Source organism: Nothobranchius furzeri, chromosome 14 (genome assembly GCF_043380555.1).
Source record: "Nothobranchius furzeri strain GRZ-AD chromosome 14, NfurGRZ-RIMD1, whole genome shotgun sequence".
Lineage (NCBI taxonomy): Eukaryota > Metazoa > Chordata > Actinopteri > Cyprinodontiformes > Nothobranchiidae > Nothobranchius > Nothobranchius furzeri.
This window is the reverse complement of record NC_091754.1, coordinates 30075382-30103047: the sequence shown is the minus strand read 5'-3', so window position 1 is coordinate 30103047 and position 27666 is coordinate 30075382. Positions and strand designations below refer to the sequence as shown.

General features: G+C 42.6%; 1 protein-coding gene across 3 annotated transcripts in view; it reads right to left on the bottom strand.

Annotated features, from left to right (window-relative positions):
* Positions 1-27666, bottom strand: part of znf385b (zinc finger protein 385B) — a 67940-nt gene that overhangs the window by 21764 nt on the left and 18510 nt on the right. For 2 of the 3 annotated variants that reach the window (XM_015965946.3, XM_015965947.3), the window contains exons 2-4: positions 14958-15083; positions 14724-14867; positions 14486-14602 (exon numbers count right to left, since the gene is read on the bottom strand). In XM_015965946.3, coding sequence (XP_015821432.1) covers positions 14486-14602; positions 14724-14867; positions 14958-15081 — 385 coding nt within the window. In that variant the 5' untranslated portion in view covers positions 15082-15083. Of the gene's footprint in view, positions 1-1485; positions 1637-14485; positions 14603-14723; positions 14868-14957; positions 15084-27666 lie in introns of those variants that run through there. The other variant, XM_015965949.3, reaches the window with a different exon arrangement.

The following is a 27666-nucleotide window of genomic DNA, read 5'->3' as shown; positions in this document are numbered from 1 at the left end:
CAACTTCATTGGAGTCCAGCTGTGTTAAAAATAGTTTAACTATACTGATTGGAATTGTTTAGGAAAGCCACACACCTGTCTATATAAAACCTTACAGCTCACAATGCATGTCAGAGCAAATGAGAATCATGAGGTCAAAGGAACTGAAGAGCTCAGAGACAGAATTGTGGCAAGGCTCAGATCTGGCCAAGGTTACAAAAACATCTCTGCTGCACTAAAGGTTCCTAAGAGCACAGTGGCCTCCATAATCCTTAAATGGTAGATGTTTGGGATGACCAGAATTAGAGCATGCAGTCTAGTTAAACTGAGCTGCCAGGGTAGAAGAGCCTTTGTGAGAGAGGTAACGAAGAACCCAAAGATCACTGAGGCTGAGCTCCAGAGATGCAGTCAGGAGATGGAGAAAGTTGTAAAAGACAACCATCACTGCAGCCCTCCACCATTCAGGGCTTTAAGGCAGAGTGGCCTATCTGAAACCTCTCTTCGGTGTAAAACACATGAAAGACTGCATGGAGTTTACTAAAACACACCTGAAGGACCCCGAGATGGTGAGAAATAAGATTCTCTGGTCTGATGAGACCGAGATAGAAATTTTTGGCTTTAATTCTAAGCGGTATGTGTGGAGAAAACCAGGCACTAATACAGTCCCCACAGTGAAGCATGGCGGTGGCAGCATCATGCAGTGGGGGTGTTTTTCAGCTGCAGGGACAGTCACTGGAACAATGAATGTGACCATGTTCAGGGTTATTCTGGATAAGAACCTTCTCCAGAGTGCTCAGGACCTCAAACTGAGCCAAAGGTTTACCTTCCAACATGACAATGGCCATAAGCACAAAGCTAAAATAACAAAGGAGTGGCTTCACAACATCTCTGTGACTGTTCTTGAATGGCGCAGCCAGAGCCCTGCTCTCTGGAGAGACCTAAAAATGGTTGTCCACCAATGTTCACCATCCAACCTGACAGAATTTGAGAGGATCTAAAAGGAGGAATAGAAGAGGATCCCCACATCCGGGTGTAAGAAACATGTTGCATCTTTACCAAGATGACTCGTGGCTGTAGTAGGTCAAAAAGGGTGCTTCTACTAAATACTGAGTAAAGGGTGTGAATACTTAGGACCATGAGATGTTTCAGTTTTTCTTTTTTTAATAACTGCAGAAATTTTTGGAATTCTGTGGGGTTTTCTTGTCAATGTTGGATGCTAACGGATTTTGCCAAACGACTGCAATATAACAAAAAGTGAAAAATTGATTGGGGTCTGAATACTTTCCGTACTCACTGTATGTGGATGCACACACAGAGAAATAGGCACACACACACACACACACACACACACACACACACACACACACACACACACACACACACACACACACACACACACTTCTGCAGTGTGTGCTTTAGACAAACAGAAACAGGAGATCAGGAGTACATTGTTCACTGCATGCTGAACTCAGAGCTGAAATAAAAATAATCAACAGGAGTTCCTACCTCGACTCTGGATACTACTCCACATCATGGACAGCTGTTCACCTCCTCTGCCTCCACCTCCCCCCTCTGCACTCGATCATCTGCTCCTCCCACCTCCCAGTAACTAAAACCGTCGAAGAGAAAAGCCCAAAACAAACAGCGGAGGCTCGCCTTCGGTGCGTGTGAATGTAAAGAGACACGTGTGTAGTGGCTGAGGATTCGCTGACATCCGTCCACATAGAGACAGAGTGAACATGTGAGTGAATCACTGAGGTGATGCTATTTAGGTTGAGTAGTGAGGACAGCCTCTCTGTCTCAGTGGAAATCCCTGTTTCTCCCTCACTCTGTCACTGCGTGACTCCCTCACTCAGACAGTTCATGGCATCATGTTTTTTTTCTCTTTCTAAGAGAAAATCTGGAAAAGAAAGAACAAGAATCATGTAGTGTTTCTTCATATCTCTACAATTTGTTCTACTAACCTTGTAAAATTCTTACCAAATATCTCCTTAAAATGACAACGTGCATTTTTACTGTTAATCTCTGGAAATATCCATCAAAGTGTTGTTGAAAATGAATTAAATGCCCAGTTATTGGAAAATGTTGGTGGCTTCATAACATAGAACAATTAAAATCGGGTCTAAAATACATGGGTGCAGGTCTATGTCACAGGGCAACGCCATATTAGATGCCATGTTTCCTTTTACAGGAGCCTGTGAGGACAAAATGCATTTACTGATTTGTAACAAACGGTTACAAAACTTTTTCCATTCATGAACATTGTTGTTTTACACATTTACCTCTTCACTTGTTGCCAAAGTAGGGTTGCCACCTCTCCCGCATTAGCTGGGACTTCCCGTATTTTTATCTAAATTAGGCTGTCCCATGCGGGGCGTAGATTTGACCCACTTTTTAAAAACTGCTTTGTACAGCGTTACATTAAGTGAAGCCCTGAGCTCCTACTGCTCTTGAGTGCACCCCGGTACATATAACAATCACGTGGGACGGGTCATGTGACTGTATTCAGCCAATTGGGTGACACATTTGTCAAATCCTCCTAACAGTTTGCTGGTTGAATGGGGGGTATGTGTTTACCATAACATCGCTTGTCATTTGGCTCCCAGCTCCGTGTTGACTTTCAGAGCTGGGAGCATCGACAACGGTGGACTCGTAGATCTTTGACCGCACTGGACCAGCGAAGCCCACTATCGTCAGTCAGCTTACCTACTTATGATTTTGTTACTAAGCAGGCCGGAATCACAGTGCCTTCACTTTGAAGTCGCTCTACCATGTTTTTCTTGCTAAAAACACCCGGAAAAACTCTGTTAGCTTCGGGTTATCATATAGCTGATGTCCCACTCATCTCCGACCATGGAGCATGAGCTGATGTAAAAGGCCACGGCGCCTGGCTACGATCACACCAGTCTGAGGCTCTGCTTGTAATTTAACAGTCCCGGTCCATATTAGATCTCCACAGATGACCAGCATGATTACAGCCTTGCACGGGAGTCAGTCGGCCGTGTGGGTGCGTTACCCCGGACCCCAGAGCCCCTTCTTAGCTTCTTGGGTTAGCTGAGTTAGCTAGTAGCTACACTGGTTCATTTGTTCCAACACTGTTCCAAATGTAACAGCCCCACACTCAGCCCCAGCCCTTTTACCATTTTTGGATTGTCTGGGCATGACAAAATATGTGACACGGTCAACATGGCGGTGGTGGGAACCTCCCATTTGGAAGCAAAACCTTATAATTCGAGCCTGTGGAAATTAAATATCCAGTATATATGACTCACTTGGAGTGAATAAAGGATGTGAGCAGAACTACCTCATGTCGTCCCTGCGTTCCTCCACACTAGTGACCCTGTGAATGGACATGTCTGTGAACAAAGAGTCAGCTGCCCCGGCACTGGTAAAACTCCTGTTGCCAAAGCAGAGGGAGTACCTCTCATTGGCCGAGGAATCAGACAGGATCCTCTTGGCTACTACCGCCTCCATTCACTATGCAATGCTGATGGTTTACCTCCACCAATAACTCAAGCCAGAAGGAGTTCTGCCGTATTTTGGAGTTGCTAATGCTAACAGTTATCTTCTATTAGCCAAACCAAGTTTTGCTCTCATTCATCCATCCATTTTCATCTGCTTATCCAGTCAGGTCGTGGAGGCAGTAGCCTAAGCAGGGAGGCTCAGACGTCCCTCAAACTCAGCCACTTGGGCCAACTCCTCCAGAGAAATCCTAAGGGATTCCCTGGCTGATTCTCATCCTGCTTCACACTCAGCTGTGAACTGCTCCAGAGAGAGCCAGATATCATGTTCTTTTGAAGCCAACAGGACCACATCATCTGCAAAATGCAGAGACTCAATCCTTAGGCCACCAAAATGGATCCCGTCAACACATTGACTGCACCTAGAAATCCTGTCCATAAAAGTTATGAACAAAATTGATGACAAAGGGCAGCCTTGACAGAGTCCAACTCTCACCTTCAACAATGGAAGCATGGAACATGGCCCACTTGGACTCAATGTACCCCGCCACTCCAGAACATTTTGGAAGTTCTGTCAGAGGTGTGAATTGAAACTTCTTCTGGCAGAAGACTCTGCCAGAGGTTCCCAGCAGACCCTCACCATACATTTGGGCCTGCCAGGTCTGACCGGCATCTTCCCCCACCACTCACCACTAGGTAATGGTCAGTTGACAGCTCCGCCCCTCTCTTCAACCAAGTGTCCAAGACATGTGACCGCAGATCAGATGAAACAAAGTTGATCATTGATCTGCGGCCAAAGTATCCTGGTGCCAAGAGCACATATGGACACCTTTATGTCTGAACATGGTGTTCACTGTGGACAATCCATAATGAGCACAGAAGTCCAATAACACAACACTGCTTGAATTCAAATCAGGGGGCCGTTCCTCCCACCCACACCTCTCCAGGTCTCACTGTCGTTGCCCATGTGAGCATTAAAGTCCCCCAGCAGAACGAGGGAGTTAGAGGAAGGAGCGCTTTCCAGCACCTCCTCCAAGGACTTCAAAAAGAGTGGGTAGTTTGAATGGTAGTTTGATGCATAAGCACAGACAACAGTCAGGACCCGTCCCACCCAAGCCCCCACAATGCTGCTCAAAAATTGAGGCCAACCCAGAAGTACCAAAAATTGCAGTTCCATCCGCTGGGGGCTGGTGTCAGAAGCGAGCAAATCCTCATTGACTCCCATGTTAAAAATACCAATTTCACAGCAGAAATAAACATGTTTACAGCCTGGTACCAAAACATGTTTTTGGTTTAAATGATCTAGTTTACACTCATGACAACTCTGAGGGGGGTGAATTTTTTTCTCACTCTTCTGTTTAAGTGTATTAAAAGCCTAAAATTCTGTATAATTAATGAGCATCAGACCCACGTGACCGCCGCCTAAGACCCACGTGACCACAGAGCTAGCTCCGTCGAAAGGTCTCAGTAGAGCCTCGGTCTGGCCTGGAAACTGTTCCGGGATTTTGAGTCTCTGTGTTTGTGTATTCTGTTTTGGATATTATTTGTGCAATTGTTGGAAAAAATGACTTGTTGTGGCATTAATTGCACTAATAGAGCATCCAAGGAGTCTCCACTTCATTTTTTTCGGTAAGTAAAATTGTATTTATATATTTTAGGTCACTGCCGAGCTGAGCTTAGATTTTAACATGTACTGTTTAACCATGAAATTTAAATGTAATAGGGTAAAACCCAGTACATTTAACATAATGCTGCACTTTAGAAAATGGGTTGAAATATAAAATGTTGGTGGAGCTGGGTTCCGACTATCGGCTTGTGGAGCTCTCGGGAGACCGATGTTTTCCACCCGTTTCTCCCCTCCCCGCAGCTCGGCGCACCTCTGTCTGATCGCGGCTTCTGTCTGCTGCGCGGGCTGCCAGCCGGCTTGTGGTTCTCCCCTCCCCGCAGCTCGGCGCATCTCTGTCTGATCGCGGCTTCTGTCTGCTGCGCAGGCTGACGGCTTTCAGCAGCTTTCGGGAGACCTCTGTGTTCCACCTGGTTTTACCCAGCGGTCAGCCCGGAGTATCTCTGACTCAGAAGCTCTGGTGTTGTGCACAAAACAAGAATCTTTGGGTCTTTGTTTGGGTCCAGTAATTGAGGGCATGTTCACACCACTTCTGTGCGCTATGATGTTCAAAATGTTGTGTTAATAATGAGATCAAACATGGTAAACACAGAGAAAATTAACTTGAGAGAAAAATAGAACTGAAAACATACATGGTGCTGAGGCCTTTTTGCAACACAAACAACCAAATAAGTGCATTTGTGAGCAATCAGGTCTCCTCTTGAGAGGCTGTCAACCGACCATGTGTTCAAACATTGTGTTCAAATGTGGCCCAATGGTAGCCTGGCAAACGAGACTAAATAAATAGTAGTAATAAATCGCAACGCTCCATTGATGGCTCTCAGTTGTGGGGCGGGTTCTATCATTGTCTTTCAAACAATCTTGCATGCTAGTGGACAATGAACAACGTGACATACTCACTCTAACGGATGTCGGTAAACGGTGTTGAAGGCAAAAATACATCCTTTTTACTAAAAAAGGAACCTAAAAACATCTAATAAAGCCCAAGTCCATATAGTCAAAAATTGATGTAAAAGTCATTTCAAACAAGCTGTCGCCATCTTGTTCCACTCTGTTGCATCTTCCTGCCCACCAGACGAATAGAGGGCCCTGATTGGCCCACAAGCGGTTATAGCGCTGTGATTGGTTCACAAAGAAGATAAAGCGCTATGTGTGGCCCACCATTATGGACCAATCACTGCTGTGTTTGAAACCCCTCTAGGGAGATGTGATTGGCCAGCCAGAATGCTGCTAGGAGCTGCAAAGGTTCCAATGGAGCATTCCTAGACCAAACTTTGCAAAGCAAGAATTTGGTCTAGTTCACTAGGCTAGCCCAATGGCACACGGTGGGGACGACTGTGCTCTAGAGTCTCTCAGCTGATCTCTCTTTCCTTCCTCTAAAGCAGGACTTTTAAGACTCTTGAGGCAACAACTGACTGAACTTTTTGTACTCTATCTCATGAGACTTTCTCCATGCTTTAGTGGATAAAATATGGAGGATAAAACAGAGACAAAACAAGCTCTGATCTGTAGCTCTGTGTTTTATATTTATAAGCAGAGGAGTAAGGAAAGGTGCAGAAGTTTTTACCCATTATACCACGAGAGCCAGCTATCTTTAGCCCAGACTGGCTCCTTGTCACGTGGATCAAGGTGGAAGTTTGCATGAAAACTACCTTTAAAGAGGGACTGCACGCCATCAGAAAATGTCACTCCACATCTAGTCAAGATTTGAAAACTGCCATTAAAGTGGGCGTTGCCAGGAGGCACAGAGTGGCATGGCCAAGTGTGGGGAATTTCCATCCTGGGAGGGAGGGGGAATGGGAAGAGACTGTACCGAATCAATGATGTGAAATTGTTCCAGCCCCAGTCAATCGCAAGTTTAAAATGCAGTAGCCACAGTTCTGCCACAGGGGGCAGCACTAAGACGTTTTTAGACCTAGATTCCAGATTTAATCAAGTTTACACAAACATGTCAAAAAATGCACAGAAACAGAAAGACTAAATTTGTAAAGACCCAATTATACAGTTAATTAGCAAAAAAAAGAAGTTATTTTGGGGTTTAGTTACTCTTTAAAGTGATTTTACCTCTGATAAACATAAGCTGAGTTTTGTTTTACTGATGTTAATCTTGTAATGTGGTTTGGGGTGACGGTGGTTCAGGGGTTATGAGTTTGTCCTGTAATCAGAGGGTTGCAGGGTTTAACCCAGGCTCTGGCAGTTATGTCCTTGGTAAAGACGCTTTGCCCCTCATGCCTGCTGGTGGTGGTCAGCGGGTCTGAGCGCCTGTGTTCGGCAGCCTCGCCTCTGCCAGTGTGCCCCAGGGCAGCTGTGGCTCCAATAGCTCATCACCATTGGCATGTGAATGTGAGTGTGAATGAATCAAGTTATAAAACACTTTGGAGTCCTCTGACTCAGAAAGGTACTTTAGGTAGGTCATTTATAGTTGCACTGACAGCCTGCACTGGATTATGCATGTTTAAAGGTTCAACAGAATAAAGTTGTCAGGTTGCTTTTGGCTAAATTTGGCCAAAATTCACAACTGATGTTAATGACTACATTTCTATTCAATTGAATTCAAGTTTATTTATATAGCACCAAATCACGACAAGCGTCATCTCAAGGCACTTCACATAATAAACATTCCAATACAGGTCAGTTCATTAAGCCAATCAGAAAAAAGTTTCCTATATAAGGAACCCAGCAAATTGCATCAAATCACTGACTAGTGTCAGTGACTTTACAACAATCCTCATACCAAGCAAGCATTTAGCCACAGTGGAGAGGAAAACTCCCTTTTAACAGGAAGAAACCTCCAGAGGATTCTGGCTCAGTATAAGCAGCCATCCTCCACGACTCACTGGGGATCGACAAGACAGAGCAGACACACACACACATCTTCACAACATATATACCAAGTAGTGTTTCTATGGTTACATTGTGATTTCTTAGTAAATATTCTATTTAGTGAGAGATAAACTTTATTGTATTTATCCTAGTGAATATATAAGTAAATGGGTAAACTAGTAGTAGCACATTCATGTCAAAGAAAGTAAAATGTTATTATCAGGTGAGGGAGAATGTTTAAGCGGTTAGCAACAGTGTTCAAGCCGATGACCCCCCTCCATGAGGCTATAGCTCAGCAGAACATCATTGCAGCTTCTTTTAGGAAGAAAAACAGAGAAAATTTTAAATTAACAGCTGAAAGAGCAGGAAATAATGCAGTTAAAGTGCAAACTGTAGAAGAAAGTATAGAGTGTGGAAAGTGATCAGTATGTCCTCCAGCACTCTAAGCTGGAGGTTAAATAATTAACCTCTGAAAGAAAATTAATTGAAAATCAATTTAAAGGCCAAATTCACAGAGAAACAGTTTTTTTCTTGTTATTTCTAAATATGATTGATCACTCTGAGCTAGGGCTGGGCAATAAATCGAAAATGTATCATTATCGAAAATTCTGACTCTTATTGGGCTGTAATCAACCCCCTTCTCAAGAAACCTGGTCTTGATGTCTCGGTATTATCCAATTATCGACCTATTTCTACACTGCAATTGCTTTCTAAGGTTCTTGAGAAAGTTGTTTTGACTCAATTGTCTGACCATCTAGATGATAACTAATTTTCTTTTGATTTAACAGCTTAGAAATCACATCAGGTAGTAAAAGTGCATGATTTGAGCAAGCTGTTAAACAACATTGATGGCACTGCTAAATCAAAATAAAGCATTTGCATGAGGATGCCAGAATCTTTTGCTCTCACAATATTCTTACTTTTCAACAAACTTCATCATGCAACATCATAGGAAGATCTGTACATTTGTGTTTGTAGCACCAATTCAACCACTGATAAGCCTAGTTTATGTCTCCATCTGTGGTGCGGCTCTACTATTCATGCAGTAGAGCTAATGTGCAAGTCATCACATCTCCTGATGTGTCTTAGACAGTTATGAAAGAACTCTGACTTGTTCATTTATGTTTGCATACGTCAGGTAGGCAGAGCGTTGTTGGTTTGAATGCAGTCATTCTGTATAATGTCACCAAGCTCCCACATCTGAGCCTCGTGTCATCACCACACGCTACTTTCAGAGAGAGAATTTGTCAGCAAGGTCTATTCATACACTGCTGAATACATCAACAAAAGACCACACATCAACACCTGCTCTGTTCTTATGTCTAACACACACACACAAACACACATGCATGCACACGCACATACACACCCAAATACGCACGCATGCACACTCACACACACACACACACATACACACACACAAACATGCACACACGCATGCACGCACATACACACACACTCACACAAACATATGGGTCTATTAATATCTGTCCATTTCACAGCTCATTATGAATGAGGAATGAGCAGGACAGCAAGCTGACCTTTATAGCACAAGAGAGCTAACTTATTCAAACACAGTTTGTGGGAAAAACAAAGATGGAGAAAAGAGAGGATTTCTGTGGGCTTTCTGGGAAAAATGAATATCTGATCAAAAAAATAAGAGAGAAAAGGAAGAAGAGAAAGGGAATGAATAAAGGAAGGGAGCTGTAATCATGTAAATGTTATTAGTCTCATGTGAGTTAAGCTCTTAATTTGTACTGACTATGTGGATCATGGGAATTCACTTCTTTCATTAGTAATTCACTATGTGTGTGTGTGTGTGTGTGTGTGTGTGTGTGTGTGTGTGTGTGTGTGTGTGTGTGTGTGTGTGTGTGTGTGTGTGTGTGTGTGTGTGTGTGTGTGTGTGCAGATGAATTTGCTGCCTCCTGCTGGTCACTCAGGAAAAACAAACAGGCTTTATTAAATCCAGGGAGAAAAACGTTTTCCCGAAGTCCCAGATGGTTGGATATTGTTGGAATTTTACAGTCAGAAAATCCCAAAAGAGTCTGATGTTTCAGTCATTTAGGAAGAAAAGTTATACTGAAACATATTTTATATCCAGTTGGCTGCGAGGACTGTCAGTTTTTCTCCTTTCAAAACAAAGAAAGAGGGACGTAACTACTGTTTACCACCAGTGAGTGTGGGGGTGCCGGTGTCGGTACAGGATCTGCTCGGGGTCCAGCGCCTGCAGATGACGTCACATTACTGCGAATCTACTCGGCTTTCACACATACGTTTTGGAAAGACATCAGCAGTTTTGTTAATAAATTCTTGTTTGTTAACACCTAAATGTTTTCTTTATAATTGTAATTTGTTAATAAAACACCATAATATCTTTGTTTTGTAAAGAATGTGAAACTGCATAAAACCAACATCGGACTGACAAAAAATAGAACAGTTCTTATATGTGAAGCCATGTCTGTTTGTATTAATGTGGAGTTCGTCTGTATATTTCCTTAGTTGTTATCTAAATACATTCTTTGACTCAAAATATTTCTTGGTGTCTTTCAATAAAGTTATTATATTTCATTTTGCCCCATTTCATCAACATCAAGAGCTTTTGAGGGTCACCGTTTATCATTTGCTTATATTTTACATTTCCTTCAGAAATTCAAACATACTTTCTCCAAAAACTGTTGATTTTTGGACTACAGGACTACAACCGCTAAGACTACGACCGCAAATTTGTTCTGACCAATCAAAATCATAACGTGATAACGTCACTTCTGTAAGCTTCATGTTCAGCCAATCAACTACTTTGACGTCATCGGCAGTCGAAGGACCCAGAGCCGATCCTGTACCGACACCGTTTCTCCTGCGAGCTAATGCTGCAACGCCGACAGTTGTAATTTGGCGACGGCCGGCAAATTTCCAGAGTTAATTTGAAAATGGTTGCCGTCACCGAATTTTACCACAGGACGTCATTTTTACTACATTTCTACATAATGCACCTTTAAGACTGATCTGTTTAATATAAATCCTGTATGTCCTTTGCTACTTCTCTAAAGTTTCTTAAATGTTGAACACAATGCATAACGACTAAAATGATAATGAAACAATAACTAATATTCTTATTCTTCTTATTATTATATTTATAAAACAAAGGCTCTGACATGAAGAAGGTGGGTAAGTAATTACAGTTGGTATATTGTTGTGTAATCAATCCATGTAGTTTGACCAAATTTGTTATTTGCCAGCCTGCTACTTCAGGATGGACTAGATGTTCCTGGTTCTGAACCCAAAACTTCAACATGTTCTTTTCTGAGGTGTCCCTTTCTCCATCTGGCCTAGTGCTCCACCACATCAAAGGGGTACTTTATTTCGTATTTTTAAATCGTTTCCTTGAGCCAGTATGTGCTAAAATGACCCTTTACAGGGTTAATGAAAGGCCACCCAGCCCCTATCGCCCCCTGTGGCCAGAAAATCGCACTTGCAACTTCACAGTTGCCGGTCCGGTCTGTTGGGACTTGGAAAAATTGAGAGGACCTACCTGGCGCTGCTGTCTGGCTTCAGCACATTTCCTGTATGTTTTGGAGCATGAACACAGCTGATTTGTTTAATTCAGTGATTAATCACTCCTCTAGACACCAACGAATGCTGGGAGATGTTTCAGCTGTTAGATTAAGGTGTAAAAAAGACAAACACACAGCGAGGATAGAGGTTTTGGTTTTGCTTCTAAAAACGGGCACTGGGGGTGCTAAAAGCAAGAAAAACTGCCTAGTATCTCTTTAAAATGACATTGTTAATCACCATACTGCTCATGGATGGTTGGGGAGTACCTCTGGGAAGATGTTTTGGTACCATTCTTTATCCTTGTTGTTCTTCTTCCTATAGCTTATTTTCAAGTTGGTGTTAATTTTTTAATTTTTATTAAGTGTCTTGCAATATTTTTCTTGAGAGGTGCTAAATAAAAAAAACTTGCTTCATTTTCTGAAGCTAAACTAAGTCCTCTCCACATAAATGGTCTCAGGATGGTTCACTGTTGACAGGGCAGATTGCAGCGCCTTTTAGTGATTGTGAGAACTCGCTCCTCAACATTGTCACTTTGTAATCTACATTTTGGGCCTTTTATGATCCCTACAAAAAACAAACTTTTAAACATTTTTTAAGTGTGAAGTGAAATGGTAGCGCCACCTGCTATACATAGAAAGAAGTACTTTTAGCTATGAATTTCTTTGTTTTAAGCAAATATTCTTTCAAATAAAAGGTATGACTTAACTTTACAGACAAGATTTTAGTTTTATTCACCTCTAAACTCCACTCCACTAATCAATACATAACTATTAATTATCAGATGAAAAATGTTTTTATTGAGATACTATCACAGATTACCCCTAAGGGCTAAATGTGTGTGTTAACAGTGATGTCATCTGACCTGACTCCTGATAGGCTGCTTTGCCAGAACATTGTCACACGCACGCACACACACACACACGCACACACACACACGCACACACACACACACACACACACACACACACACACACACACACACACACACACACACACACACACACACACACACACACACACACACACACACACACAGACTGTCTAGCCTGAAGGAGCACTGAGTTCAGGCCAAAGAGCTTTTCATGGCAGAGGAAGTAATAGACGGAAAGAAAGAGAAAGACACTCATTCAGACAGTGTGTGTGTGTGTGTGTGTGTGTGTGTGTGTGTGTGTGTGTGTGTGTGTGTGTGTGTGTGTGTGTGTGTGTGTGTGTGTGTGTGTGTGTGTGTGTGTGTAAAGATTTAATCTTTAATCAGTGTTATAGTAGCCTGAACACTGATATGGAGACACAGTATGTAATTACAGCTGCTGCTGCACACACTCTTTACAAAGGTGTGTGTGTGTGGGGAATGGTGTTGGTGTGTCAATGTAAGGTTTTGTCTCTGATTGGTAGCCTTTCTGTGTGCCGAAGTGTGTTTGTTTCTTAGTTTCCTTAATATAATATAATATAATATAATATAATATAATATAATATAATATAATATAATATAATATAATATAATATAATATAATATAATATAATATAATATAATATAATATAATAATATAATATAATATCATATCATATCATATCATATATCATATCATATCATATCATATCATATCATATATCATATCATATCATATCATATATCATATCATATCATATCATATCATATCATATCATATCATATCATATCATATAATATCATATCATATCATATCATATATCATATCATATCATATATCATATCATATCATATCATATCATATAATATAATATAATATAATATAATATAATATAATATAATATAATATAATATAATATCACATCATATCATATCATATAACATAACATAACATAAGATAGCATAACTAATTATAATATTAGCGATGTGCCGTGTTGTGTCCCAGTTTCTTGACCTGCTGCTTTCTGCTCCACTTTAACTTTTTCACGTCTCTCAGCAGGCTCACACATGTTGCCCAGCGCTCTGGCTCAGAGGAACTGGGTCTGATATGCTGATGAAGTTCTGATGCTCTTCCAATCATATCTAACCAAAGGACAGAAGAGGTTTGGGGAAAGGGAGCAGCTTTGCTGCAAGCATACGCTCAAAGAAATGGTGAACATGTTTCAATGTGTTCAAAGTAGAAGTCTCAAATATACCATTCTCTCTAATGACCAGAGGGAGGCCATTTTCATGGTGTCATGCCAGCCGTCTGACCAGCTGCATGGCAGATTTTTTTTTTAATTTGGGGTACAATCTTACAAGTTAGTTCTCCTGTTTTCTACTGGCACAAAGATACAAGCATGTGGGTTTTATCTAGTATAAGTTTACTTTTTTCCCAAAATAAATTCCTAACCCTTCCCACACGTCTTATGCAGCTTGTGCCCCATACACTGTTAGCTTGTTATTGAAATAGGCTAGTGTCCTCGTGATGTGAAGGAAGAGTTTAAATGGGACAAATCTCACCTTTTGCATCCTTTTGTACTGCCACGTGGGTCGTATCGCTTGTATAGACACTCCAAACATGAAAAAAATATATAACTTCAGCCCGTTTTCTTTCAGTGTTTGGTTTTAGGAATCATGTGTCTGCAACATGGACTGCACGGTGGCGCAGTTGTTAGCACTTTTGCAGCACGAAGGTTGCAGGTTCGAAACTCGGCTGCGGCCTTTCTGCGTGGAGTTGCGTGTTCTCCCCATGCATGCGTGGGTTTTCTTCTGGTTTCCCCCACAGATCACAACATGCCCTATTGGTTATAAATTGTAGGTCGCTTTGGATAAAAGCGTCTGCCAAATAAGTAAACAGTAAACATAAACAACAAGCCGTTTTAGTCATGATAAAATAAAAAGAAACACACACACACACACACTGACCTCAACCAAAGGACAGCAGCTGTCAACTGTGGATGAGCCAAAGTCACTCTCCTCTGCAGACCGAATCGTGTTTAGCTCATAATTCTGCCTTTTGATATCATGACATCTTGCATTTCTTTCACTGATGACCCTTAGACTAGTCAATTAAATTAAAGGTGTTTGATTTGTTTTCAAGTTCAGCTTTTCTCCTACCTGCAGTCATGCTAGAAGGAGCGCTGAGACATCGGTTAAGTCCAGGAGTCTGAGTTAGTCCTGCAGGCTGACAGCTGAACCCTCTAGTTTGGGCGAGAGATCTGGTCTGAGCCCCTCCTGGAATCAGAAACAAGAGCTACTCATCTGCTGCCCTGTGTGATGCTTTAGCTGATTGCAACATTCACACATGGGGATTACTCTATGAGTCCTACATGAGTCAAACAGTAGAATTACCCACCTGCTGGCTGTCGTCCTGCCTCTCCAGCCTGGAGCTGTCTCACTCTGCGGAGGTGAGACCGGCCGTTGTAGTGCAGCTGAGCCTGACCAGGTGAAGTCAGCTGCAGGTTACACACCTCACACAGCGAATACGCCCCGCCCTGACCTGATGATAAAACAGCAGGGGTTTAGTCTGGGTGCAAGGAGGAAACACAGGAGATTTTACTCATCAGGGGATTTGGGACATGTCTATTACCTGGAGTCTGCTGGATTGAGAGACTGATGGGTCTAGGTGTGTCTCTCAGGTCATGGTTCATCCCTCCAAGGGCAAAGATCTGACCACTCTCCAGAAAGTGAGAGGGGCTGAGAGCAGTCTTCATGCCTGAGGAGGAAAATGGTTTCAAAATAAAACACTGATGTATATAAAACAGAATGGTCAACACTCTCATCAGGAAAGTGTTAGCAAATAAATCCAGAGGAAACAAAATGACTAAAAATGTTACGTTGTCAATGAGCTATGTGCAACATTGATCTGACACATCAGTGCTGCAAACAGCACCGGTCAAGGTGACACCAAACAGCCACGTGACATCAAAGGAGACACTCACTGGGACCGAGAGGACAGACAGACAGAAGGACAGACGGGACCTGAATGACACCGGATGCATTAAATGCTCACAGGGAGAGTGATGAAGTCATGAGTAAGAGGAGAGAGGAGGGATGACATATGCCTGTGTGTGTGTGTGCGTGCGTGCGTGCGCGTGCGTGCGTGTGTGTGTGTGTGTGTGTGCGCATGCGTGTGTGTAGGTTAGTTTACGACTGTGTCCATCTGTTTTCCCATCAGTGCTGCCAAGTCACATGGCCACTGACAGGACACACACACACACTCGTTTAGGCCTCACTGCTGTATATTTAAATTCACTCTGGGGGCCCGTGGGTCGTATCAGAAATAGCTCATTTAGGCTTTAATGTCGGGAACAAAACACCCACCTCTTTTTACTTTTCAGCCTGTTAAAGAAGATGCTGCTCCTAAATTCCAATAAGGGAACAATAACCAAACCTCAACATGACTTTATGACCTTGCATTAAGCTGGATCTGATCAAATGATCATGAATAAACATGTAATTCAGCTCAAACTGCTGCATCCCTATAATTAAAGACCTAGCAGCTTTGAACAATAGTGTATACCTGCTGAGAAATAATGCAGTTTTAGCTGTTTTGTTATGAACAGATGGGTATGCTGCACATACGACAAATGAAACCAGTGCATTAAATGCGTCTGCAGCGCACATCAAACATTATTGCAAACCTCACCTGAGACTTGCACAAACATGGGCAGCCTTGTCAGAAAGCTGATGGATCTGAAAGAACCTAATAAAACACCTGCTTGGCGTCTTGGGCATGAGCGACATGTGAGTCTTTTCCCCTCCTGCACTGCAGTATGTTTTCCAGAAACCGTTGGAGTTGTTAGGTGAGAATGCAGCATTTTTTTTTTTCAAATGTTTCTTGTCAAATCTCTGGAAAATTGCAGTTAAACTCCTGCATGAATGTAGCTGATTTGCAAAAAACTGCTGCTGAACACATTTCCAGCTACTTTGCAACTCATGATGTTCTGCATGGGGAAAGGTATAATTTTGCATTAGGCTCCTTGCAGCCTCTTCCTCACATTTACTAACCTGGCAAGCCAGACTAAATAAATGTATTATTTAGCCTGGCAACGCTCCATTGACGGCTCTCGGTTGTGGGGAGGGTTCTACCGTTGTCTTTCAAATGATCTCCACATGCTACTGGACAATAAATGTGACATACTCTTGTTTCACTCTGTTGCATCATCCCACCCACCAGGCATAAAGAGTGCCCTAATTGGCCCACAAAGTGGATAAAGCTCTGTGATTTGTTCACTAAGCAGATAGAGCACTATGATTGGCCCACCATTATGGACCAATCACAGCTCTTTATGTGTTTGAAGCCCCTCTAGAGAGCTGTGATTGGCCAGCCAGAATGCTGTTGGGGCTGCAGACGTTCCAGTGGAGCGTTCCTAGACCAAACTTTGCAAAGCAAGAATTTGGTCTAGTTCACTAGGCTAGATATTTACAGCAGTTTGAGCTCATATCCAGAGCTGCATGTGTGAACTGTAAAAGCATCTTCAGATGCTGTTTAAGTGAATTGCAGATTACATTTTCAATTTTCAGATTAATTAAAACTGAAAACATAACATATGTAAAAATAAGATGTATTGACTTCATACCATTGGAACAGACAGTCATAAATATTTAAAACCAAAAATAAAGGACATTTTGCATTAAACTGGTATCTTGTAACTGTGACATTTGAACATTTCCAGGGCATTGGTCCAATGATGCAGGAATGTTGGAAAATTTTGAAACCTGTCTTGAACCTTTTCTAATTTTAGTTACTGTTAGTCAGAATGTGGAAGAACGTGACATCTACGGGAAAGGTTTGCCACCAAACTGAAGCCAATCAAGGGTAAAATGTGGATAAAATGAGTAATTTTGAAGCTCTGGGATTATACCACAACAATAAAAGTTGCACCGTATTCACAATTCGTTCTCGATCACGTCAAATATGTTCTGTGTTCACTGAGATCCCAAAAGAAAATGTTTTCTCACAGTTTTGCTTCTTCAACCAGTAAATCTGAGCCCAGTAAGATACACCCCATGGTTTAGTCCAGTTACCCAGTAATTCCTGTCTGTCTCTCCAGCTGCTTCCAATATTTAACTGAGCTCCACAGACTGCTGCCTAATCTGCCACTGTGATAAATTAGCTGCACGCACACTCACCTGTAAACACACACACACACACACAAGCACACACACCCACAGAGCCAGCTGATGCTGACATCAGCTTCAGCAGGAGAAGGATTAAATATATCTGCTGCATTGAGCTGGGAATTACACACACATTTACACACACACAGGTAAATACAGACACACACGCACACACTCAAGGGCACACACGGCAAGATGCAAACAAAGAAAGTCAGTGATCAGGATTAAAAGGGAATGAAGTATGTGGGTTCTGTCGTGTGTGAGGCTAATCCAAGCTGACCAGGCAGTTGGTAATCAGAGAGGCCAGCTGTGGGTTATAATCCAACACACACACACACACACACACACACACACACACACACACACACACACACACACACACACACACACACACACACACACACACACACACAAAGCATTCAAGCATCAATATAATTCCTGACTGAATAGAAATAGCGTGGAAATCTCCACCATTGGTGCTTTTGAATGACCTGAAGACTTCAAAGGAACATCAGAGGGAGCTTTGGTCTTGTCTCCATGTCTTTAATGTCACAGTGAAAATGAATCCATCACCTCTGCCAGAGTGTTGACTGAATAAATCCAGAGGAGAGCTATAAGTCCAGCTGGATTGGTGAGTCAGAGGTGACATCATCATTCACATCACATTTGTTCAGCTGATGATAAACTGGATTCTGAACTACATTAGTCTCATTTATGACCAACGATGGACTGTACTTTGGAAAAGTCTTTCAGAGTAAAACTTCAAGTGATTAAAAGACAATGGAGAAATACACTGCCTGGCAAAAAAACAAACTCATCACCTGGATTTAATTTAGCAAATGGGAACCTCCTATTGGATAATTATGGGCGGTTATCTTTCAGCAACAAGTTATTTAACCCCAATTGTTGGTTCTCAGGTCTTAAATAACCACGTGGAAAGACACATCTGGTGGTCGTGGAAAAGATGTTAGTCTGTTTGAGAAGAGTCAGATCATTGGCAAGCATCAAACAGAGAAAACATCTATGGAGGTGCAGAAACGACTAAAACTGGGTTAAAAACTGTCCAATGCATTAAAAAAAGGGAGAACATGCAGCTAATTCATTAAATAATTTGGTTCTGTACCTTTCTCTTCAGCACAGCCGACAAAGGTTTATGATGGGTCAGTCCTCCTGCATGCTCAGATCATTCCCTTCCCTTGCTTGAAAAATTGTTCCAAAATGAAAGTTGAACCCACATCTTTTTTTATCTGTGAATTCAATGCCGTTCGGCGAGTCTCAAATAAAAATTTGGGCATCTTACTGTAAAAAATACCATTAATGTAAAAAAAGAAACTCTAAATGAACTATGTTCACAACCAGAATCAAACCCAGGTCTTCTGCATGAGAGTCAGACATCTTACAAGGTGCTCTACACTCTAGTAACATTTACTGTGTCTGTAACTTTTATATTCTTGATGACACCTGAAACAATGTCAAACCAAAGAGCGGTTCCAAGCTAAAATGGCTGTTTTGTTGCTAATTTGCAGGAAATATCTAGAAGAAAGTTCTACAAAAAGTAGCTAAGGGTCCTCAGAAATGTAGCTAGCTTTGTCACTAGGCGTTAGGAACAGCGACAAAGTCGCTGAGTTGGCACAGCCTCTCTCTCTGCTGTTAAATCTACTGATAGCAAATGCTACGGGCTATGCCTGAGCGTGAGGAGTGATTGCGCATGAAGCAGCCTGCTCGACCCGAGCAGCTCTCTTTTTCTGTGATTTTACAGAAAAACAGGCAATCACAGTAAAAATGCCAGGGCTCATTCTACAGGACCAGGGCATTGCAGGAGAATGTATGAAGAAGAAATTTATTATTTCTATACATGTTTTGGCTGTCAAACTTCCATAATGTCCCTTTAAACATGAAAGTCAGCATAATGTGCCACATTTAAAGAGGACACCTGACTATAATGGTTTGTTTTGTCCTCGGGAGCCAACATTAGACCGTCTGCACAGCTCAGACACTTTGTCTGGGCCTTCTTGGTTTTGGATGAACTTCTCCCTTAGTGAGCGGGAAAGATTTGTGGGAAGAAAACTGTCCCTTTCAAGTTCAAAGGAGAAGCAATCCACCCCCCTTGTCTTAATTTCCTCTCAACTTCACCTTTACCTTAGAAAAGGTAATTGTGCCATTACCTGCAGTGCCTGTTCAAATGTAACGGTTTGATTTCATCTTTAAAAAGAAATTGATGATTGATGCTCTAAAACAGTGGTTCCCAATCTGGGGTCCCCACAATTTTGCCTGTGCTGAAATTATGAGGTTATCAAGATTATATTTGTAAAAATTGCATTTATAAAAGAACACACACAATAGTAAAATCAAAGCACTGTGCAACAGTTATAACTCTGTATGCCTGTATAACGTTTTTAATGAATCACTTCTAATGTGTGAATGCAGGTAGAAGCTGTGGTTGGGGGTCTTGGCTTATCTTGGACTCAAGCAAGGGGGTTCTCAAGAAAAGGTCTGGAATCACTCCTAGAAGAGCCTTGTTTGATGTTTACAACCTAGCAAACTTGGGTTTTCTGCTATTTAATGAATAAGCTAAATCTGTGCCTCCCCTGGGTCTATTACATCGACATACAAATATTGGACAATGGGTTTACATAGGCTCCAATAATAATTTTTTTAGCTAAAATGGGAGGTTCCCACCACCGCCATTTTGACCGTGTCACAGGTTCCATCAAGCCCAGACAATTACACAAATGGGAAAAGAGGTGGAGCTGAGGGTGGGGCTGTAAGGCTGGGATCAACTGACGACACCCGGTCGAACTAGCTACAAGCTAACTTGAAGCTAACGCGGAGGTGGGAGCTAAGCTAACGGAGGTAGCAACCTAGCTACAACCGGAGTTAACTGTGCACAACACCAGAGCTTCTGACTGCTGGGTAAAACCGGGTGGAACACAGAGGTCTCTGAGACCTCCACAAGCTGGCAGCCGCACAGCAGACAAGCGCCGCTGTGATCTGAGATGCGCAGAGCTGCCGCTGGGGAGAACCGGTTGGAAAGGATTCCATCCCCGAGCTCCACAAGCCGGCAGCCTGCACAGCAGACAGAAGCCGCAATCAGACAGAGATGCGCCAAGCTGCGGGGAGGGGAGAACCGGGTGGAAAACAGAGATCTCCCGAGAGCTCCACAAGCCGATAGTCGGAACCCAGCTCCACCAACATGTTATATTTCAACCCATCTTCTAAAGTGCAGCATTATGTTAAATGCACTGGGTTTTACCCTATTACATTTAAATTTCATGGTCAAACAGTACATGTTAAAATCTAAGCTCAGCTCGGCAGTGACCTGAAATACATAAATATAATTTTACTTACAGAATGTTAGGCTTTTAATACACTTAAACAGAAGAGTGAGAAAAAATTCACCCCACTCAGAGTTGTCATGAGTGTAAACTAGATAATTAAAACCAAAAACATGTTTTGGAACCAGACTGTAAACATGTTTATTTCTGCTGTGGAATTGGTATTTTTAACATGGGAGTCAATGAGGATTTGCTAGCTTCTGACACCAGCCCCTAGTGGATGAGGGTGGAACTGCAATTTATGTCACTTCCGAGTTGGTCTCAATTTTTCACCCGCATTGTGGGGGCTTGGTCTTTTCAGGGGTTCTGGAAGGGAGGATCCAACGGGTAGTTGAACCTTGGTATCAGGAGGAGCAATGTGGTTTTCGTCCTGGTCATGGAATGCTGGATCAGCTCTATCCCATTAACGGGGGTCCTGGAGGGTGCATGAGTTCGCCCAACCAATCTTCATGAGTTTTGTGGATTTGGAGAAGGTGTCTGACTGTCTCCTTTGGGGGACCCTGTGGGGGGTACTCAGGAGTATGGGGTACCAGGCCCCTTGATATGGGCTGTTAGGTCCCTTTATGACTGGTGCCAGAGCTTGGTCCACATTGCTGGCAGTACTTTGGGCTCGATCTCGGTGAGAGTAAGACTCTGCCAAGGCTGCCCTTTGTCACCAATTCTGTTAACTTTTATGGACAGGATTTTTAGGCGCAGCCAAGGTGTTGAGGGGATTCTTTTAGGTGGCCTGACGATTGGGTTTTTGCAGATGATGTGGTCCTGTGGGCTTCTTCAGAACGTGATCTCCAGCTTTTACTACAAGTGTGAAGCAGCTGGGATGAGACTCAGCTCCTCTAAATCCAAGACCATGGTCTTGAGTTGAAAAAGGGTAGAAGGCCATCTCCAGGTCAGGGACGAGGTCCTGCCCCAAGTGGAGGAATTTAAGTATTTTGGGGTCTTGTTCACAAGTGAGGGAAAGCTGGAGCGCGAGATCAACAGGCGGATTGGTGCTGTGTCTGCAGTGATGCAGGTGTTGTGCAGGTCTGTCGTGGTGAAGGGAGAGCTGAGCCAGAAAGGAAAGCTCTTGATTTACCGGTCGATCTATGTTCCTACCCTCTATGGTTAAGAGCTTTGGGCAGGGACCAAATGAATGAGATTATGGATACAAGCAGACAAAATGAGTTTTCTCCGCAAGGTGTCTGGGCTCTCCCTAAGAGATAGAGTAAGAAACGTGGTCATCCGGGAGGGGCTCAGAGTAGATCCGCTGCTTCTCCACATTGAGAGAAGCCAGCTGAGGTGGTTAGAATCTGGTCAGGATGCTTTCTAGATGCCTCCCTGGTGAGGTTTCGGGCACGTCCAACCTAGAGGAAATCTAAAGAAAGACCCAGGACATGTGGGTGGCACTTGAAGTGGACTTGGAGTGTTTCCACTGTCAGAACTTAAGGGTCATTTTACAGGAATTTCCCAGCATGTGCATGTCTCCACTTCACCGGCCGACCAAACAGGTCATTTTCAGGAAATTTCTGAGTCCCTGAACAGGGGTAGGTACCAGAAAGGCCTGGAATTTTTGTTTAAGTCACAAAGACTGGTTATAACTCAGTAGGAAATGACATCAGCAGATGTCCAAAACAACCAGTATTAGTTAAATGTTTGTCTCACAGAGCATGGTAACAAATGGCACTTCTGGTCAATGCATGCTACATATTACATCACACAGCAGCTCTCTATCCTCCAAATGGATTAAATGTTCATACTTTGACAGAATTGTTTAATGTTACCATGGATGCATTTAGGCACTGACCAGTGACATCACTCACTGCCAAAGCAGTCATGATGTTCTGATGTTTGTCCAAAGTCCTCAAAGGGATGAATTGGTACGGAGACACAACAGCTGAGAGGACCGGGCCACTGTTTCTCCTGCTCAATTTCCTCCTAGCAGATACTGACCTCAGTTTCCAACAATGAAAACACACCTCATATTCCTCAGCTAGCCTCTCTGCTTAGGCTGCTGCCCTAATGACCCGAACCAGGATAAGCAGAAGACAACTGATGGAAGGATGGATGGATGGATGGATGGATGGATGGATGGGTGGGTGTGTGGGTGGACGGACAGACAGACGAACGAACGGACGGACGGATGGACGGACGGGCGGCTGGCCGGCCGGGTGGGTGGCTGGCTGGCTGGCTGGCTGGAATGATGGATGGATGGGTGTGTGGGTAGACGGACAGACGGACGGACAAACGAATGGGCGGGCGGACGGGAGGCCGGCCGAGTGGATGGCTGGCTGGCTGGCTGGATGGATGGATGGATGGATGGATGGATGGATGGGTGGAATCTGAAGCTTATGACTAAAAAATGTGAGTCTGGCTTTGAATGACTCAGTTGAGTTGTAGCAAATTTTGATTAACGGTGGCAGCCATTTTAGATTAGGTTACCCCAAAGGTGAATCAGTCTAACGATTAACTTCGGAGAGTTCCAGTACAATCTGTTCATCGGATCATGATGAGACCATCATGACATATTTAGGCTCCTTAACAAAAGAACAAATAACTCAGATTTCCTAATCTAAAAGTCATCGGCACCACCCCAGTACACCGTTACCAGGTGTATTTATTCTTGTTCAGCAGTGTATGAAATATTCAATGTTTTTTTTTTCTTCAATCCATCCAAAGATGACCTTCTGCCCTTGTGGCAACTCTAAAAATGACCAAACACAAGCTTTTCCTGATCAGAAATCTGTTCTGTTCTTCACACGCACTGTTTTCATGTCAGCGAGGGGCTCGTCTGATTGGCCGAAAGCTTTAAATCCTGCTGGTGTTAAAGATAAAGGGAGAGGACTCTAATGTATGGCACTGTTCACTAAAAGAGATGGCACACACACACACACACACACACACACACACACACACACACACACACACACACACACACACACACACAGTCATGCATAAACCCGCAGCAACCTGAGGGGATGACAGGACAAAGAAACTAATGGAAATGTGACAAGACACAGAGAGGTCTAAGAGTGGCTCTCCCATCCTGAGGCTAGTGGCTGGTAATAACAGTGACCAAACACACACACACACACACACACACACACACACTGAACAGAGTCGTGGCCAACAGCAGTAGAGACAAACTAGAACAAACTATAGGACAGTTTGATGTCTGTTCCTGCAGGATTCTGAATTACCAAGATCAAAGGAGCATTTTGGGACAATTTTGATTTTTACTCAAACATAAAGGCAGTTTCTCCTAATAGTACTCTATAGATACAGCTGTATCTTTTTTACTATAAAATTACTAGACAAACTATTGGCTGATAGGAGCAGCTTCCAGGGCAATCCGCTGAATACTGAAAGATTTCAGCAAAAACCAAAAAAGGCTCATGAAAATATATTTACCTTCATTTTATTCACATAAACTGTTTATTTGTGAATCAGTTGGAGGAGAAACTAAACTAAACCATATTTAAAACATTTCTGCAGCTGTTTTGACCTCTGACCCACCAGGTTTGGATTGGTTTTATGGAACTTGGTGGTGCAAACTAAAATACTTTCCATCCTTTTCACACAGCTGTTAAACAACCAGTTTGTGGGGATCACACTCAGGCTCAGCAGACCTGCAGGAGGCTGAAACCTGAAGACGCTTTGAGGACTTATGATCTCCACTCTGATAATGAAGCCTCCTCTCTCCTCCCGTCTCCAGACAGACACACAGCAACAGACAACGAGGACGTGTCCTCATGAGGTGTTCACCCAAGGTGTCACATAATTATTTACCACCACGAAACATCTGATTTTGGATTCTAAATTGAGATGATGAAATAAATACTTTTTATTGTTTTGACCCAAAACAAAACTTTAATGATCAACCTGTTTTCACAGCACTTTCTTAAAATATAAATACTCATTAAATATACTTTTACTGGGGTATTTACACATGCATGGACTGCGGTTGCAACTTGTAACCATCATCTCAGCCACAAAAAGCAATCAACAGTTTACTGCAAAACCAACAATGAAAAGTGAACCTTGTCAAATTTATTTTCACTCAATTTCATTTTGCAAGTTCTGGAACTCAGTTAGAAAATGCGAGGATTTCTCGATGAGTCTAAAAATCATAAAGAACTAGCAAGAGATTTCAGATCCGCACACAATGCATTATGGTCTGATTTGCAGAGGTGTGGACTCGAGTCAAATGACTTGGACTTGAGTCATTATTTTAATGACTTCTGACTTGACAAAATCTATAAAGATTTACGACTTGACTCGGACTTGAACGCCAATGACTTGCGACTTGAATCGACTTGCATCTGTTGACTTGATGATGACTTGAGCATATTTGATATTTTAGCACAAAAGTGGCACGACATGGACAAAAATCATGAATCATTCTTGGTTCCAGATTTGATTTCATACTGCTACATGCAGCAGCACTTTGTGGACGGTGGCACAGGAGTTAAGTGCTCGCCCCGTGTTCGGATGGTTGCAGGTTCGAGTCCCGCTCAGTCTGTCGCTGTGTCCTTAGGTAACCCATGTTGCCTGCTGGTGGTGGTCGGAGGGACCGGTGGCGCCAGTGCTCGGCAGCCTCGCCTCTGTCAGTGCGCCCCAGGGCAGCTGTGGCTACATCGTAGCTCATCACCACCAGTGTGTGAATGTGTGTGTGAATGGGTGAATGACTGATTGTGTTGTAAAGTGCCTTGGGGGTTCCAGGACTCTAGAAGGCGCTATATCAAATACAGTCCATTTACCATCGCAGCACTTTGTTCATAATCAGTTTCAGTTTAGCTTTCTGTTTGTTTCAGCAAATAAATGAAGCTTTATTTCTGGAATTTATTTATTATCATTGTCATGAAATTGAAGTTGGACAAATGACTTGATTATGACTTGAAAATTCAAAGTTAATGACTTGGACTTGACTTGGACTTCCACATCATTGACTTTGGACTCGACTTGGACTTGGTTGTCTTTGACTTGGACTTGACTGGAAAGACTTGTGACTTACTTGTGACTTGCAAAGCAGTGACTTGGTCACATGTCTGCTATTTTGTGTGCATCTTTGGTCCTCAGCTTTTGTAACAAGTTCAACAAAACACAAATTAAACAGCAAATCCCAGAATGCACTGAAATAAACAGCATTCATGTCTAAAACCAGCTTCTTCTAACCCGCTGTTACAATACTCTCCACTCATGATAAAGCCTGCAGCTTAATAAGGAGCCTCTTCGGCCCTTCTGGCTGGCTCATATTGTAGCTCCTCTGAATTTAAACAAGTGCAAGTGGACAGGGTAATAAAATTATTTTCTGGTCTGCTTTGCCTTACGCCTTGAATCAAATGACTTGTACTTCATTTTAAATAAATAATTAGAGATGCACTTGCTTGTAAAAGTGTTTAATAAAAAATCAGACGTCACAGCAGAATCTCTTCTCCCCCAGCGTAGCAGCTACTTGCCACAGGGCCAGATTTACGGTGGTTTTCTCCATGTTTAACGCTCCGTCTTTCATCCTGGAAAAAGGATTTGAAGCTCACTAAACTCACAGCCATTTTTCTTCTCCTTGCCTGCTTTGATGGTGTAAATTTGGTGAGAAGAGCAGTTGGAGTTCTACGTATTTTCACCCAAAACCTAAAGTAACTTTTGCTGCCTGTCCAAAATAAAAGGCTTATTTTTTTATGAACAGCACAGAAAAGCTCTTTTAAAAATGTGTGTGCAGCAGCAGTTTGTGAAGAATGTAACCACAACTGAAAAACATGGAAGAACAAAAGGAGCTTCCATGGTGCTGGTCTGACTTTTGCACCCTCAGCATGAATAACCTGAAACTTTGGGCAATGTGCAGAAGTGTTACACAGATAAGAATGCATCCTGCAAAATCCATGAAGTTGTTTTTATTTCTTATAATTACAAATAATCATGCTTTTCATGGTTACAACATACCTTCTATGTTTATTCATGTTTTTCATGACTTGCACTAAGATTTTAAGCCTGTTTTGATCACTAAATTATAAATAGTATTGATTGTTGTTGGTGTAGCTCAAGAAAGGGAAGAGATTACAGTGCAATGGGGTGTAATGACAGATCACAGACAACCAATCCTGCCAGCGTTTAAAGATTTAGGATTCATTTTTTATTCCAGGAGTTTTACTATTCAGCCCTACTGCAGTCTAAGCTTTGGCTCTCTTGGTCCCTGCCAGGAGGCAAAAGAAGGTGTGTGCATCTCAGGTGAAGAGGAGTAGATGGAGGATTTGGACATTTGAAAAACATCCCAGAATTCCACCATGGTGTCCTCCAGTGTTCCCTGATCCCAGAGGTCTGTTACGGATCATCCGCAGGTGTGAAGATGCTTATGAATGTTTTAATTCTCTCCTCCATGTCCTCAAGATGTCTGGTTCAAACACATCAGTAGGAACAACACACACACACACACACACACACACACACACACACACACACACACATATGCTGGCACATGAGGCACATCCAACCTTCACTTCAGGACACAGTGACTTCAGTTGTGTCTTTAAATAGCTGCTCTGCTCCAACACGATGTGACTCCTACTGTTCCAAGGTGAATCTCTGCTCTTCCACTAAAATCCTGAACCGATCTTTCTTGCCAACTTAAAGCCATACATGGCAACTTTTCCATATTTTTAAATAATTTTTTGAGCCAGTATGAGCTAAATGACCCTTTACAGGGTTAACGAAAAGTCACGCAGATCCCCACCGCCCTCTGTGAACAGAATATCGCACTTGCAACTTCAGAGTACCGGCCTCAACCCTGATAAACTTAGTAAAGTGGAGCTGACATACCTGGCGTTGCAGTCTGCTTCCAGCCCATTTCCTGCATGTTTTAGATGGTGAACA